General features: G+C 48.6%; 4 protein-coding genes across 7 annotated transcripts in view; 1 reads left to right on the top strand and 3 right to left on the bottom strand.

The window, feature by feature from the left end:
- LOC126572351 (band 4.1-like protein 5) overlaps positions 1 to 11,724 on the bottom strand; it is a 21,345-nt gene extending 9,621 nt beyond the window's left edge. For all 4 annotated transcript variants that reach the window (XM_050231587.1, XM_050231588.1, XM_050231590.1 and 1 more), the window contains exon 1: positions 10,206 to 11,724. In XM_050231587.1, the coding sequence (XP_050087544.1) occupies positions 10,206 to 10,361 (156 nt within the window). In that variant the 5' untranslated portion in view covers positions 10,362 to 11,724. The remainder of the gene's footprint in view (positions 1 to 10,205) is intronic.
- A 918-nt stretch (positions 11,725 to 12,642) lies between these two features.
- On the bottom strand, positions 12,643 to 14,712 carry LOC126572361 (WD repeat domain phosphoinositide-interacting protein 3). Its single transcript, XM_050231604.1, has 3 exons — positions 14,281 to 14,712; positions 13,299 to 14,207; positions 12,643 to 13,230 (listed from the first exon to the last, which is right to left on the bottom strand). The coding sequence occupies exons 1-3, from the start codon at positions 14,348 to 14,350 to the stop codon at positions 13,124 to 13,126; spliced, it is 1,086 nt and encodes a 361-aa protein (XP_050087561.1). The 5' UTR covers positions 14,351 to 14,712; the 3' UTR covers positions 12,643 to 13,123.
- Positions 14,713 to 14,856: 144 nt separating this feature from the next.
- On the top strand, positions 14,857 to 17,035 carry LOC126572367 (histone RNA hairpin-binding protein). The gene is made up of 7 exons (XM_050231611.1): positions 14,857 to 15,045; positions 15,128 to 15,241; positions 15,322 to 15,465; positions 15,673 to 15,778; positions 15,914 to 16,334; positions 16,404 to 16,526; positions 16,614 to 17,035. Exons 2-7 carry the CDS (start codon positions 15,236 to 15,238, stop codon positions 16,633 to 16,635), a joined length of 822 nt encoding a protein of 273 aa, XP_050087568.1. The 5' UTR covers positions 14,857 to 15,045; positions 15,128 to 15,235; the 3' UTR covers positions 16,636 to 17,035.
- The window catches only part of LOC126572362 (uncharacterized), a 1,810-nt gene continuing 987 nt past the window's right edge, over positions 16,678 to 17,500 (bottom strand). Inside the window, exon 3 of the mRNA XM_050231605.1 lies at positions 16,678 to 17,500. This exon is cut by the window's right edge and continues 467 nt beyond it. Within this exon, the coding sequence (XP_050087562.1) occupies positions 17,112 to 17,500 (389 nt within the window). The 3' untranslated portion in view covers positions 16,678 to 17,111.

The raw sequence follows: 17,500 nt of genomic DNA, 5'->3' as shown, positions 1-17,500 counted from the left end.
GCTTCATCGTTGATTTTCACCGTTCATTTTCACACCTTTTTAAGGGAGACTTTTACCGTCGTGCAATAGACGTAATCAACTGAAATGATGCCCAGCGTCAAAGCATATGGAAGTGTGATTTGTGTTTTATGAATATGCTACCATAAATGAATGTCAAATCATTAAAACAATGAATGCTACAGGTACTATTTATGCTGCTTATCAACGTTGTGGGGTTTACTTAGAATACAGCATTTTGTTGGCCATAAAGGCACACGTGTCGGATGAATGACGATCTTTTTGAAGATCGAGACTCTAAACCAGATCATTGTTTATACGAGATAAGTGTATGAGTGTTGTAAACGCATAACAAACACCCTTTGAAGGGATCAGAAATGAGGACACTCTACTATTTTCTAATAATACTCCGTACCAACTTATCAATGGAGATCACGATTACCCTTTAAGATGCAGTCTCTGGTCTCGTGCCAATGTACCGTTTTCAACATTCGCTCTCTCTCTCTCTCTCTCTCTCTCTCTCTGAACCAGCCAAACAAATGTAAGTAAGCTAAAGGTTACCAATGCTCCTGCTCTTAGCAAGAGGCCAACCGATGTTGTTAAGTAGAATCACACTGATGGTGGTGGTGGTGGTGGTGGTGCAATGCAATCTCCAGCGCCACAGCACCAGACAGCAAAACCCACAACAAACGGGGTCCACAAAGCATCACACGCAGCTGCTGCTGTTGCTGCTGTTGCTGCTGCCCCCAAAAGGAGGTTATGTGATTTTGTGTGCAACTCCCGACCCCATCGTCCCCCTTTTTATTCCTCTCACTCAAAACCCACGAATCTTTGTTCAGAGACCGGCTCCACCACCACTGGTGTGCCTTCTGTCACCTCATCTCGCCATCGCTGGTTTGTGGTTTGCTCAAACTGCTCAAAAGCAATAGCACACAAACGAGATCGAGTGGTTTTCATACCTTCTTTTTTTGCGAAAGGGGTTAGCCAGCGCAAGCCGGCACGAGCGAATGTCGCAGATACACGCGCGGGGCACCCTCGCAGATGGTCGCATTCAGTTGCAGGAGTGCATGGCGTCGTCGTCGTCGAATGTCGATCACGTTTTCTTCACAGGACGACGTCATCGGTGGACCAGAAACCGGGAGACAGTCCCCACACTGTGTGTACGTCTGTGCGGTTGTCGTGGTGTCATTTGGGTTAAACCCAAACCCCACCTTCTTTCATCACGCGCGACACAGCTCCAGCGTGGCTGCTGAAATGCGGGGGGCGGGCGGGCGCACACATAAAGAAACCTCCTAACCCCCCCCGTGAGCCCCCGCCACCGTTAGCAAACCAATGATCTGAGCGCACGAAGCGCAATCTGAGTGATAAATCACCGCGCCCGAGCGAAATGTGGCGAAGAAGATTGGTGTCTCGAACCTACCAGAAACAGCGCGATGATCGTGATCTGGTTGCGGGCTCTTTTCCATTCATCCGCGTTCAGTTCGGGTCACTTCACGAGTGTTGATTAATTGAATAATGGATGTCCATTTCCACGACGACGAGTTGCATCCAGACGGCATCTGAAGACGTAACATTAAAAGATGCAACCGAAACAAGGAAGAGATAATAAACCAAATTTCTCCGCCAGTAGTTGGAGGATTTACAAAATAGTCCTCTGAGAGACGAACACAGAAGGAACAAAGGAAGGACAATCGTACTCCTTTATTAAGATGCAAGACGACTGTTGCTGCTGCTTTTAAATATTTTGATCATCACTCCGATCCTTCGATTCAATCACCTGCCACTGGCTTGACTGCAGTTCAGCTGACTGCGAAATTATGACGATGTTATATCGCCAACTCACGCAACACAACTCATCCAATGATGATTCATAACGGGGAATCAACGGAGTGGATTTACATATGCAACAACAACGGCGATCACTTCGCACCTACCTGGTGCAACAGCAGATTACCCGGTAGATAGACGTTTAAAAATGAAATTACAAAAGACACTTTCACGATTGGAGATGAGTTGAGGCATAAAAAACGACGTGATCGTGAATGCACGAAGTCTTTGCAAAGCGCCTTGTTGTGTTCAAAGGACTCCTCTTCGCATACATTGCTCGCAAAGGTTCCATAAATAATTATTACAGTAACTGTTTTGAGAAACGTTTGATAAACAGTACAGGGTGCGCCATCAGGCGGTACCCTATTTGAAAGTTGAATAACTCATTTTCCAACCGATTTTAAAAAATAAACCAGTTTTATTTAGATTATTCAATGCCATTTAATGTACCATACTCAAAATATGATTTCCATCAAATGACCGCCGTCAGTTGGCATACAAAAAGCGTTCCTTTTTCGGGCATTTAGCATTGTATTTGACAACATTTACGGAGTTATTTGGGCAATTTCAGCTGTAATATTTGCTTTAAGTTCTTTCATAGCCTTCAATTTGTTTGCATGAACCTTATTTTTCAAATAGAACCACAGAAAAAGTCCAGCGCCGTCATATGCGGCGAAGCATTCATTCATCATCCATTGCACGATCGCAGTTTCCACTATTGACTGATTATTTTCAATGTAAAGTGTGACAATTTCAGTCCACTCTTTTATCGTGAAACTAAACTAAAATGGCACAGACTGAAGATTCAGAAACTGGCCTATTTGTCCAAATCGGCTGAAAAATGACAGAGTTATCCAACTTTAAAATAGGGTACCGCCTGATGGCGCACCCTGTACAATATTGCAGATTAATAGTTTTGAAATCATACAATTCCTTGGACCAACTTACGACAAATAGCTCCTAGAATCCACGAACCAGAAGAGCTTTAAACGTCTCGAGATATGATTTCATGCATTTGTGTCTGGAATATTCTTTTGCATACTAGTGGCGGCAATAAGTAAAGGACGTTTGATCCTTAAAACATATTTTTCTTTTGTGGGGCAAATAATAAACCTTCACATATGGCACTTCTACAACGATTAAAGATCACCATAAAGTAAACGTTACCGTTTTACAGTTCCGTTGCCTTTCTCAGCCCGCTCCTGCACCGTCATTGGCCACCAAATGTGTGTGTACGTTAACGGACAGTTTTGTTTGTGGCTGTTTATCATCAAATTTCCATCACCCTTTCTGTGCTTGACCACCTCGGCGGAACGATCACCGTGAAAAGTGGATCTACGCTGCTGTGCTACATCAAAATAAAGATCCATATTACACCTAATGTACATCTTCGGCCCACCAACCACCACCACCAGACACGCCGGGTGTGGTCCATCCATTAGTAACTCTTGCCAACGAGCCCCAAAACAATTGGCCCGTCACTTTCTACAACGCTGGCTATCCACCGCCCAAGAAAAACTACATTTCCAAATCAGCCCAAGCGCGGTCACCGAAATCAACCTTCACTGACCGTGGTGCCGCAGACCGATGATTTTCTTGGCTAATTTTTCCTACCCCAGCCCCCTCCCGTGCGGCTCGACACCATTCCGTCGACGGATCGTGTGGCGAATTATTTTATTTTCCCTCCGAAAAGTAATTTCAACCTCGCGCACTGGACTCTCTCGACATCATCTCGAACACAGACACGCACACCACACGCACTTTTGTACGCTTTGTACAGCAGCAGCAGCAGCAGCAGCAGATCGACCTTTTAATCACTTTTTGGCTACGCAACCTGGCCATCCTGGCTGGCTCACGAGCGAGAGCAAGCAATTGTCTTAGCCGAAGAGGCCGACGCCACGGAAAGGAAATCGCATTTAATGAGGAGCATCATCTCCACCCACCACGAAGGGGATGGGTGGTTCGAGAAATCAAAAGTGAAGAAATGATTATGATTTCTTCCGCGGTCACCATTACACCACACTTCATGCTACTTCCTCTCGCTCGGTTGGCTGGCTGGCTGGATGGTTAAATGGCCACACATTAACCGCTCGAGCGAACTTTTCGCGTCGTCCGCAACGATCGTCATGAAGGTGTTATTTGAGCAGCCTCTTCTCTTTGTGGCGTTTCTTCTGTATTGCGATCGAATTATTAAAAACACAGAGCCCGTACCAGCTTGTGCCGCCCGGCCTCTCGAAAATCTTTGATTTCGCCAAATTGCCATCAAACAAATGGATGAATGGAAGGCAGCCAAGCCGGCCGGCCTGCAAGCGACAGGCGCTGCACAGGACTGTGGATGGAGGGTTTGTACTGCATTTAAGTGAGAGAAACGCTGCGCTTCACGCAGAAAGTCCGGAAAAAGAGAGCCTCGTGCGTAGTAATTTGATGGAATCCCTGAGCAAGAGACCGCCCACCCACCAGCAGTGCCACCACACGGACACAGATGTCTTTCATCTACTTCTCTCTCTCTCTTCCTCGGTGGCCAACGTTTTAGCAAATGGCAACGAAAATGATACACTTCTTCGCAACACTTCCGCGCCACACGCTGATCTCAGAGGATCGGCAGATGGATTGAATCTCTTGGCGGGAAGGGGAGGTGGTAAGTGAGGCAGCCTCCCAACTCACCGTCCTGCGATTAGCGTCTTCCATCGTGGCCGAATCTCGGAAGACATGAGACACGCGGCCGCGACTTTCTACTTATGGAAATAATAATTATCCTCCAGTGGGAGGTTGTTCAATGTTTTTTTTTTCTTCTCGGAATGCCCGGTTAACCTCCCATAGTTTTCTTAAAACAACGACGACTGCCCGGAAGGAAACAAACGAAAACTTCGTGATGTTCCGGTCTCTGGGGTCTTCGCGTCGCGCCCCAGACCATCGCCGGAGAAAACTCTTTCGATGCTAATTTTCGACGTTGGTTCAATGGCACCTGGCAACTCACCAGCCGGTCGCCGGTCACTGTTCCGGATCCGGTGGGTCAGCTAGCAACGGTCTCCGTTTGTCTGTGTTTTGTAGTAAAAAAAGGCGTGGCTGGCGGAAGACAATATGGGCTTTTCCCTTTTTTCCATTCCAAGTTACTTCGGTTTCTCATCTACCTTCTCATCTTTTTTCAAATTTCTTGAATGCCTTGAGCAGAGACGCTAATTTTTAGTCCGATTATGGAACATTTCGGAACACGTTGTATTAGGGATGCAGCAGCTTCCTCGTTGATCATTTTGGTAGAATTTTGTTACCACAGCAACGATTGGAACGAAGAAGCTCTCGTTTCTATGTCTACCAGGCGCCCATGGGCTACTAGGGATATTGGGGTGCATTGTTGTTCTCACCCTTTCTCCAAATTATAAGATTCTAAAGCAATATAAGGTGGCAATTTCTATTTTTAGCGTCCACATTATGAGGTTCTAGTCCTAGAAAGTGGGGAAACCATGGTGAGAACTGACTGTTTGTCCGTTTTTGAAAATAGAATGATCGGTCGCTTAGAAAAGATGGAATCTGTAAAATGGTCAAGTAATCGAGGCAGGTTTGTATGGAATCCGTTGCTCACAAACATTTAAACATTTAACTGCTTGTAAACTTATCGAATATTAGATGATTATTCCGTTTTTCTGACGCTCTTTTATCGTACGTAACAGTATAAACGAGACGGTACCGATTGAAGAACCGTGTGTAAAAATAACAGCAATACACTCTAGAAACAATTCTAGGTCCATGGTACATTTTTCGCCAATATATTATAGTATGGACAAGAAGTTAGAGTTTAAAGAATATATTTTCCCCAACATCGAACTTTATTTTGAATGGTTCCAGGTCATCTCGTTAGGGGACTAAGCCAAGAAGGAATCGTGTTGGCCTTCACAAGAACACCCTTTGCTTACAAACACCTCTCGACAGCTCTAATTTATTATCTGTTAAACAAAAGGATTCCAAAAGGCTAAAAACAATCAATGGCATAGCCTTCAAAGTCTGCCTCTACGTAACTGATGCCAAAAGAATGCAACTAACTCGAGGACAAATACCGGTTCTCTCAATCTGGATTACAATCGTTTCAAGTAAATTCACTCCAATTGCAATCTTATCGCTTCTGGGGCTGCTTCTGAATGCCGAAATGTGCGCGTGAGTGCGAAACACTGTGAGAACCGAACGGTTGCCCGGCTACCAATTAAGATACCACCCCACAAAAGTGCCATTGATGACGGAAATTGGCAGGTAAGAAAAAACAAAAAAAAAAGCGCGAGAAATTCCATACCCAAACTGAGACGCAAACAACACACCATCGACGCCATCGTCCCCGGTCGTAACATCGATGCAGCTTCATTAAGCTTTCCACCAATTAGCTGAACCCCTTCTTTTCGATCTGGATCTGCCACGAAGATCTCGAACACCGAGCATCGATTGTTGTTTGCAGTTGTGTGTTGTTTGCGCGCCTGTGTGCATTGCATAAGCGAAGCGGTCGAAGCGGGTGGTGAGGAAAATGGACTGAGACAGCCCCGTTAATGTGGCACAAGACGACGACGACGACGACGGTGGCCCGATTAATTCCTCCAAACATGCTGCTGCTGCCGCTTTCTTGCTTATCAACTCTCGGGGCAACGGGCTATAATCACAATTCCTCACGGAATAACTCTCTGACGCGTCAGGTGCGTGTCTTAAGCAGCATCCCAGAGGTGAGATTGCGGTAGTTGCGCGCCTCTTGAGTCACCTTGAATGGAATGTGAAACGCTGGAATCCATCTCTTCGTCGTTGTAGTTGTCGTTGCCCGCGGGATGGGGAGAGCAGAACTCGAGGAAAATAATTAAGACAAGCAAGAGAGAGAGAAGAGGGTGGCCACGGGGGATGTCGAGAAAAAGCAAACAAAACACAAAACCCCACCCCGCTGGCACACGACGGGTAAAGATCATCGGGGTGGCAGGAACGAGGGATCATAGATGCGATCAACGTACGTACGAACGAGCGATGCGACGCTGGGAAAAGCGTTTTCGCGTCGCTTCCACCACACACCACGACGACGCACGATGGCGATGGGAAGGGATCACGTCTTCACGCTTCTTCTTCCTTTACATCCAGCCAAAACAGTGGCTTCTACGAAGGGGGCCGCCCGCTTGAGCTCCGGAAACTTCAACCCTCTTCCCCCCTCCCCTTTCCACGGGAACGGAAGCGGTGGTAAGCGGTGCGGAAGAAAATGGGTTTTTGAGATTTTAATAAACCAACCACACCGGCAATTAAACTGTTATTATTCTTACAATCGACATGTGAAGCGGAAGGGGGAGGGGGGGCTCACTGTGACTGGGGAAAGAAAAAAAATCCACGCACCCAATCCGTGGAGTGTGGGTAGCAAATTTGGCTTTGAAGGAAGGTGGGAAGAGAGGGGCACGATGCTCTTTCCATTGTACAGCATCTTATCCCCTTGAGTGCGATGGGAAGCAACAGCAAGCATTGCATTCGTGACAACCACACCACACATCGACGTTTCTTCCATTTCTGAGGATCATAGTAGTCGTCGTCGCAGCCTACTCCCAACGCACCGCCAGGGCATGCAAAAAGGTGGAAGCCCTGTAACGCTTAAAATGCCAAGTGACTTTGTCCGTCCGGTTGCGTTGTGTCGCGATTCGATGACACGTGTCACCACGAAAGGGCTGACCGGGAGCCCGGGCGCTGCCACTGGACTGCTGGAAGCGCTTTGGAGGGCTTCTTCGTGACCCCTCCTCACTCAGAACAGAGGGTAACGGCATGCGTTTGTCGCCGGAAGAATAACGAGCAAACGAGCGAGCGAGAGAGAGAGAGAGAGAGAGAGAGAGAGAGAGAGAGAGAGAGAGAGAGAGAGAGAAGGGCGGCACACGAACTAACGGTTTCCGTGATTGGATTTGTCGCCTGTTTGGGATCCGGAGCTCCCCCCCGCTGAACATCCGTGACAAACTGAAGGAAAGAAGGGAAAAAAAGAAATATTTTCCAAGCCCAAGAAGAGCTTCCGAAAGATGGACAATCGAATCGCGACCCCACACACACTCCGGGGCTAGCTAGCTGGTCATCAACGGAGAGGCGGCAATAGGTGCTAATCAGTCACCACCACCACCAGCACGCGTGATAGAACGCCATTATGCGGTGCAGCAGCTGCATCTCATCTTGTTTCGTGGTAAAAGCTTTTTTTTTTTGAGGGGATGCCGCAAATGAAAAGACTTCAACGACCATCCATCGTGAAGCGACGAACCCCAGAAGGCACGCGGATCATCGGAAAGCCTTCCGACATCCAAATCGAACGGAGAGCCCTTCGTGCCATGGCCTGGCTGATGATAGCAGGCAAACAAATGAGTGGTGGAGGGCACACTGTTTAATCAGCCGTTTGGTTGTCGTTTGAGCCTTCGCAGTGGGTGGCGTTTAGGGGGGTGGGTACCACCTTCATCAAGCGATACTACCGATGGCCTGCATTCCGAGGTTCCCTCCTGCTAAACGACGACGACGACACCAAGCCGCCGCTAGAGTTTCGAGTTTGCCAACGCAGCAAGCAACACACACCAGCACCGTGCCATGACCGAGAACAGTGATGCAGCGGCGCAGTTTAGAGGCCATCAGGGGCGAGGAGCTCGCCTGCGTAACGCGATGCGCGCAAAGTGAATAAATTATGAATGCCGCAACGTGATGGCAACGGCTGACAACATTAAGGTCACACAAACTGTGGCGTGCGCGACAGGCAATTAATGCGCGGTTCGCGGTTTCGATCCATCGGCGCCGATTGCACCCGTACGCTCGCTCGCTCGCTCGCTCGCACAACACTTGTCGAGGACCTCTCTCGCTGCCTATTAATCCATTAATGGAACAGCCCGCAATGCCGCGTCGCGTGTAGCAGCAGCAGCGGCAGCAACAGATGCTTCTTCGTTGGCAACACATCGTGTTTACCATTCAGTCGACGTTACTGCAACGGCCACTGGGGCGTGCGCCCACTCCGACGAAACACCGGAAAGGGTAGGTCCCGGAAGAGGTTGCGAGCTGGTCTGGGCACGCACCCATCGCATTATGCTCTTGTAGTCCTCGACTACGACTTCACCTACGGTTCCCATAAACTTTCAATTCCCACTCGAAGCGGCCCACTTACGGATACGGCGCGAATCACGCAGCCACCGCCGGTGCGAGATGCACAAGCCGCTCGTTAACGCGCCGCCTGTACGGCCAGGAGCCAAGCCAGGCCAGACCATCATCTTCGCTCCTGATTGACCGACTTTGGGGCGTGATTAATGGGAGTCCGTGGCGATCAGCAAACAGGTACCGCCGCCATGTTTCTAATTGGTTAATTGATTAAATTAAACATAAAAAACACACTCGAAAATGGCCCACGGGGAAGAATTGTTTCAGCATCCATCGATTCCATGTGTGCAGCAGCGGCGATCAAGCGAATGGATACAATTGGTTGATTGCGGCGCTGTGTACCAAAGGGGTGGTTTTTTTTTAAGGTAAGAGAAAAACCCTAAATTCGGGCCACGTGAACTAGGTAAGATCATCAACTGTTCCGATCATCGATGTTCCGTACGATGTGATGCGAAAACAACATGATGAGTGTGTGATAAAAATAGTTTAATCACCCATCACCGTGACGCCATCGTTGGGGCCTTGCTGATGCATCATCTATGTAGCCATCACAAAGCGCCGTTCCTAGGCGACAACTTCTTCAACGCAGCAAACCTGTTCGAAACGTCGAGAAATGAATCTAGCAGGCGGATCGGAATATCGGCAGCAAAATTCCAGCACACCGTGAGATCATACTGCTGCTGTCTGCTATGACGACAGCCTGCTTTGCTCGAACTGCTTATGCAGACCCAACGCTCGGCCACTTGAAACGTGTGCATGAAGAACCCAACAACACATGTGGTTCTTGAAGGTGGTTCTTGAAGATCTTTTTTTTTTTTTTTTTGAGGGGAGAAGTTTAGATGCGGGTCCGGGTTTCCTTCTTCTTCGGACACTCGCTTCTTTGGCTACCAATTACAAACAGCAAACAGCACACGGATGCAGCACGGGTTTCGGTGTAGAAAACCCCAAAACGACGATCGTTTTGGTAAATATTGATCCCGACCCTATTTTATCACCCACATACCTGTGCACCACCACCAACCCACGCACGCACGCAGGCAACATTCTTATCATCATCATCATCATCATCATGACCGTCGCCACGAAATGCGGCCCACCAAGCCACAGCGTTATCTTATCGGTTTCGTGCAATCCGGATCGACAAATATTTGCCACTCCAGGCCGGTGGCATGCAGCCCGTGTGGAATGTGTATGTGTCCCTAGGCCACGGAGGGCCACTGCACCAGCAGTAGTAGCAGCAGCAGTGACAGACCATTTGCCAAACTTACCGTCAGATCGACCGAAAGGTCCGTGTTGTCCAGCAGTATCACCCGGCAGGGGATCATGTTTTTGTTGGTCGGAATGCGCTGCGACTTGATCTGGCTGTCGACCATGTCGGCGGCCGCGGCATTGCGCCCCTTTCTCCGGCTAAGGAATCGCAACATTTTGGAAGCGTTTGTTGTTGGTGGCGTGGAGAATGGAGCAAAAATGGTCTGGCTCCCAGTAGTCGCTGCTGGTTGGTTTCCTTGGTTTTCCTCGTTGGATCGCCGCGTTGTATGCTAATGGCCGTCGACGCAGGTGATGATGATGATGCTGTCGTTTGGGCCGTTCATTCGAGAAGGTGATAACCTCGGCTCCAAAAAGGTGTTGTTTGGTTGTGTGGTCACTACCGAAGGAACCACGAAAGACGACCAAGATGACGACGACGACGTGGGGGTGCTCTGGAACACGTCACACAAGAAACACACTTTTCCCGCGGCACCCACCCAGCGGTGGTTTCCACTCCACTCCGCCCGGATTTCGGTCACTGGCGATCGATTTTCTCTTTGCTTCCAGAAATTTGCGTACTTCGCGTCACCGTCGGTCGGTCGTGTGTCTTGAGCATAAAAAAGGGCAAGAACACGGCTCAGCACTACACACCACCACCACAATTCCGCGCTGTTGTTGCTCTTGTTGTTGCTGCTGCTGCTGCTGACCAATCGATCGACACGGCGGCCACCACGCAGGCACATCAACACACCAACACACACGCGAGCACCCCCTCCCGCCCGCAACGACGACGACGACGACGATGATGCGTTTTCTTTCTTTTCTTCCCTTTTCCGTCGTTCTTTGGCCACCTCCTTGCTTGCTCGTGGTGCGGCGCCGCAACGCAGGGAAGGAAGGTTTCTCGAAGAAGGCGGACAAACTTGACCAACGGTGTGGCCACCAACACACACGCACGCGGAAAAAAGAAAAGAAAAAAAGAACAGCACAGCACAGCGCACCACGAACGCGATCGCGATCGCACGATCGAACTCGTATACCTGGACGGGACGACGGACTCGAGAAACTACTTTCCTTTCCTCGCCCGGCACCCGTTTCACCTTTTGACTCCTTTTTCCCTTTCCCCCTGCCCCTGGATGGACACGTTTGTCACTTGGCTTCGCTTCTTTGCACGTTCTTGCCACCTCTCCCGCTCGCCCCTACACCTTTGCTCGCGCACTATCCTGGTTCACTGGTTCGCGTTGCTCCTATCCGTTGTTGTTGTTGTTGCTGCTGGACGCCGCCAAACATAGCAACCGCCAGTTGTTGGCGATATTCCTACGCGACGCGGTGCACAAACAGCAGCCCCAGATGCACCTGAAGATCAAAAGAACCACCCTCACGAACGTCGGCGGGTCAAAGGTGGTCGCACCTCCCCTCTCTGGACAGGTTCGATGTTCACATTCGACCCCCACCCACTCGGGGAATCGTCACTTTAACCCCTTTTTTCTTCTAGAAACTCGCGCGAGCGCGTGCACTACACTGCTTGCTTCCTCGCGCCCGATCGATCGTTAGCATTTTGAGCTCGGCCAATCCGAAACACGTTCCGCGAGCCGGACCAAATCCAATTACCCCACTCGGCACACTGGGAGTGCATCGCTTGCGGCAACCTGCTTCGGTTCGGTTTGTCTCAGCACAGGATCCAGGTGGGGTCTTTCATTCGTGCTGAAGTTGTACAAAATTACATAAGGAACATAAATGATCATCGCAAACCATCCTCTCTTGAAGTGTTTTGTAGAAAAAGCGAATGCAGCTGAAATTTACAAAACACCTGTTTGCTGCACTTTTAGCGACCATCACTGTCGACTGCCAGCGTCCCCTAGCGGCTGTTTTCGTTTATACACACTCGAGTTCAAGGAGTTAAAGGGGGCAAATTTTTTTAAATTTACTACCACTCCTAGCGTTTTTTGGAACAAAATGGAATTTAAAAAATGGATTAAATTAAATTAAAAAAACCGGGGAAATCTACATATAACACCTTGCTGTGTTCATCAAACAGCACAGCAGCAGCAAAATAATAGTAACTGCTCCAGGCTCCATTTTGAGTTTGTCCAGCAGACTTCGGCAGCTTAACTTTCTCAACATAACATTTAACTACTTCTACTACTAATAGCCATAGAGCGACGAAAGAAAATAGACTACCAAAAACTGCGATTTTTTCGATCAAACACGATTTGCATTTTCTTTTAACAGAATACCTTATTTGACTTTATTTTCGTACTCTTTCTAGTTTAATAAATTTAGAACAAAACTAGTGTTAGCCAACATTGAAGAAGAATGCCGAGAGTTTCACCTTTTTCTCCGGGGGTTCCCACGCTTCTTAAAAGATACTCAAACAGTTTGCTATTAAAAATTTCCGTTAATTCCGTTCGCTCACAAGCAATACCCAAGGATATAGAAGAAAGCCAATTTCGCAAATCGTTTCAAGACACATTCGAACGAGTTTATTTATAAGTTTCTTAGCACTTTCTGTTTCTATATCGCTTTGCTTGCACACAGTCTCTAAAACGGTCCTGCAAACAGGGCGTCGGTACACGTCAACATTCAACGATTGTCTGCTCCTGCTCGCCAACCCCCTTCGCTTCGATCGATACGGTGCAAACTCGTATCACGTTTCCGACAGGCAGGCAGGCAGGCGGGAGAACCTCCCGCACGCTAGCGTCCATCTGGTCCATCGAATGCTTAGCGGAGAGGGTATCCCCTTTGCCTTTATCGCAGCCAACATACGCACGACGCCGCCTGAGCCTTCTACACCGTTTACATCTATTCTGCTGTGCGCGCCTTTCAATTATGCATCGGTGAACGTATGCGTGTGTTTCTGTATGTGTGTTTAGTGTATGTGAGTTTGGTTTATTTAAAAGAACTTCCAATGATGCCAACCCCACGCCACGCCTGGTCATCCTTACGTCTGGTCATCCGATAGCTCGAGGAACTGTGAGCACACTTCTCGCGAACATTCGCCCTTGCTGTTGTAGACAAATTTGTAGTAGTGTCCATCTGCGCATATCACTGCAATGGAGGAGGCGAGTAAGTGGAAAAGTAGACAATAGAGATACGAACGATCGGACGAAACATACCAATAACCGAATTGTTTTCAGATCCAAACGCACAAATGCAGGGTGGTCCTTGGGGGATGGAAAACTTGCAGAACGACCACTGGCTGGTAAAGTATCGTGTCAACAGGCTGGATCCCCCGACGCCACCGCTACCGCCCCCACCTCCACCACTGCCACCACCGCCACCCGAAGCACTGTCTCGTCCCTTGCTCGGCTCATCGAGATTGAATACGTGTATCGTACCGTGATCCGACGATACGACCACCGACGTCGACTGATGGTTGAAGTTGATGCAGTAAATCTTGGCCTGATTAGAGCCGCGGCGCAATTCGGCCACCTTTGCCCCGCTGCTTGTGTCGAATATCCGAATCAGCGTGCCCCGGTCACTGGCCGTTGCCATCCGTGTGCCCTGCAGGTTCAGAGCAATGCAACTGATTGCCGTCTCGTGTGCAATGATCTCCTGTGGAGCCTTCTCCGTGTTGGCCAGATCCACGATCTGTACGTGGCCCGTTCGACGACCCGGGAAAGCGAGCAGTGATTTCGAGCTGTTGGGACAGAGCACACACAATCCCTGTGGGTTTTTGGCCGTCTCAAAGACGTGCAGCTGGGTGGGCGTTTGGGTGAACGTGTACACTTTGATGATGCCCTCAAGCACGACCACAATGCGATCACGCCTCAGTCGCACTCCTTTGACGGGAGCATTAAAATCGAGAGAAATGGCGGGTGCTTTTTTGAGATCGTCCCACACGAGCACCTTGTTCGGCGGATAGAGCGGCCTCAGGCCACCGCCGACCAGTGCCAGATAGTTACAGCGGAACAGCATCTCAACGTACGCCACGCCACCATCGGGAAAGATTTGTCGTTCCTTTTCCTTCAGCGGATCACTGTTGTACACCCGGAATCCGTTATCGGTCGCACAAGCGAAACATCCTACAATGATGAGATCACGCATACATGCAGTGTGCAATTATCAGCATCGCGGAATGCTCGTCCTCGAACATACCCTGATCCTGATTAAATCCAGCGTACAGCAATCCGTTGCCGTACGGATTGCAGTCCACTAGGTTCATCATCGCTGCGAGGAGCACTGGTCCTGCCGGACACCCGCGATGGTGAAGCAGCACAACCCACGGACAGTAATGTGTTTGCAATCGTAAGCAAACAAACGACTACACTCGGTGCGTCATCCCCAACGGGGATGCGTCTCACTTGGGTGTCCTACCCAACGATCGAAGATTAACGATGCTCCCCTGAGGTGGGCGGATGTGCGGGTAGTCACTCCGCTTTTCGTTCGCGATTTCGGTGCCCTCCTTGCGAGCTGTGACTACGCATCAGCCGCTACCGTAACAAAACACCAGCAATTGGTTCCGTGCTGTAGTAACTTCAAAAGGAAAAACTGGTGCGACTTATAATTGGTAGGCGCAGCGTAGAGAAATTGCGATAAGCTTCGGACAACAACAAAAACTCATCATCCTTTCTGACAGTCGTGGCTCTTTGTCAACTGTCAAAAAAATGTCAACTTTTGGGACCCCTTTTTTGGGTCACATTCGGATTACGCGCGTATGTTTACGATTTTCCCGCGCTTGTATAGGAGCAGCAGCGACAGTGGAAAAGGTTTTGGTTTCCCGTTCCCGATCTGCAGCAATTTTGTTCGCGTATCGCGAGGGTGTTCGTTTTTAACTGTTCTATTTTCTAGACAACTCGGTAATAGTAGCCGAGGCCACGATCTACAAATTGACTAACCACAGCACGGCCAATATTCTGAAATGTACGTGGAATTAAGAGCTGCCCCCTTTTCAATTCTGCAACCTACATCTCGTTCCATTCTATCTTCCTTTCGTTTCCATAAGATTGGTGATTTACAGACCCTCGTCGGTAGGACGACGGTTGACTCCCTTTGGTGAATCTACGCATTACTTTAGCAAAATAATAAGAACCACCGACACAGCCCAGAAGATATGGCGGTGAGTAGTTTTTTCTATGCTCCTGGAAGATCCTTCTCATGACGTACTCTTGTTTCGCCTCGATATCCAATATTTTATAGTTACTGCAGAAAGATATTCAACGAAAGGATGATAAAGAGGTCGGACTGAAGGATAGTAAACATGACAAATCCTGGTACGATATCACGATGGAGGAGGAAGAGCAAATGAGTAAAGCTGCTGAACGGGAGTCGCGCACGAAATTCGTAAGTACTCTCTGCATTCCTTTCCCACTCTCTCGCGCACATACTAGACTCCAAACGGCGCCTCCTTGGGAGGCTCGTCATGGATTAGTATTCGTGTAATAAATGCGACAAAGTTAGACTTGCCTTAGTGTACAGTACCGGGATTTTAATGTGTATTGGCCTTTGGTATCTCTTTGCTCGCGCAAATTTGGCTTTCCTTGATGTCAGGGATCACAAAAGAGCAGAAAAGTTACCGCTACAACAGCAAGCAGCAGCGATTCCGACGAATCATCGACCGGTATGTCGAATCGACAAATCGAGATCGACTTTTTGGGTAAGTAAACGCGAACAAATTCGCTTACTCAGCAACGGCATCAACTTAGCTCAAACCACCGCGCGCACATGTAATGTGACGCACTGGTTTGAGGTTATCCTTTCTTGAGTGAATTACTATTCGATTTTGTTTTAGATTCGGCAAACGTGAAAAAGTACAAAAAACTGGTAGAAAGTGAGCAAATTAAGTCACCGTTCAAGCGGCGCCATTCGGGAGAAGCAAGCAGCGATGGCACGGATGAGGATAATGTGGAGATAGCGACAAACAAAGATGGCTTTGGAGCCGATTATCCTCCCAACCATCGTGGTTCCCGTTATTTCGATCGGCATACCATGTACTCGAAGAAGAGTAAAAAACACAAAGACGATCGCGGTAACGGTGGTTTCCGTTGGCGGACGGAAAGCTCAAGCTCTTCCGGTGCGTCGAGCCAGAACAGTGGCCGCCGGCAGATTCAAGAATATGAAACGGATGAGGCAGTTCTGGTCCGCCGCCAGAAACAGATCGATTATGGCAAGAATACGCTCGGTTACACCAACTATATCGAGCAAGTACCACGGTAAGCTGCCTGTGGTCAGATAAACTTGATGAAATCCTTACTAAACCTCCCCGTCCCTTCCGATTACAGCGATGAACGTACCAAAGATCACCCAAGAACGCCGCCGAAGCATGTGAAGTACAGCCGACGAGGTTGGGATGCCTTGGTCAAGACTTGGCGTAAAAAGTTGCACTGCTTCGATCCAAACAGCGCGTAAGATTCGTTTGCATATATTTCATTCCAAATGGATATTCCTCGGCACTATACTCCCTTTTAATGATTCCTTTCTATCCTCTGTAGGTCGGAAAACTACAACGAATGAGCACGCCAAAAGTGTAGCGTTCAATTGAATATGCGTACGCACGACTGGTGGATAGCCTGGAATTTGTGAGATCGTTTTTTTTTTTCTCTTCTGTTTATTATTCGTATTTATTATATCATACTTCTTCGTGGCGTTTTCGCTCGTTCTGCAACGACGACTGGCAGCTGGCTCGAACTGCGTTTGTGTGTGCAATTTGTCCAGTTCAACATCCTAAAGCTACCTTGCAACCCCACCCAAACCCACTCTCATAATCTCTACATTGTTTCGGGCAATACTGTGTTTTGCCTTTATTGGATACGAGCGAGAGCGCTAATAAGAAGAGGGGGTCAGTGTTATTTACAACTATCTGATTTAATACGAATAAAATCGATGCGCACAAACAGAACAGGCGCTAAAACGAGGAGAAGAGTGGATAAGCTATCGATTGGCTATCTCGCAAATCCACCGCAAGAAAAATCGCGTCGTCGTCGTCGTTGTCATTCTGTGGACAATATCACGGGGGCGGAGGGAGTGGTTTGTTCGGGAAGGGAGTGCCTCTGCTGCAGTAGGATCAGAATTTGATCAAGCTTATCGCTTTGGCGCCGTTCCATGGCGCTCATTTTACTTTCAAACAATCGTTCCAGTTCTGCAAACTTGGCGTCTATGTACTGTTTCATGAGTGCTTCCATCATCGTGAAAGCGGAACCAGTGGCTGCACCTTCGGAGGACGGTACGGTTTGCATTCTACCGAAGAGATTCAACAGTGTGCTATCCACTTCGTCACGTTTCGTTCCAACTTCCGGTGGTGCGCCACTCGGCGACGGAGAGGGATTATTGTTAGCCGCATTCTGTGATCTGGGCGAAGCCAACGAGCCGAGCACTAATC

The sequence above is a fragment of the Anopheles aquasalis genome, chromosome 2, assembly GCF_943734665.1.
Source record: "Anopheles aquasalis chromosome 2, idAnoAquaMG_Q_19, whole genome shotgun sequence".
Classification (NCBI taxonomy): Eukaryota; Metazoa; Arthropoda; class Insecta; order Diptera; family Culicidae; genus Anopheles; species Anopheles aquasalis.
Note: the sequence above shows the minus strand (reverse complement) of the source record. Positions and strands in the feature narration are given on the sequence as shown.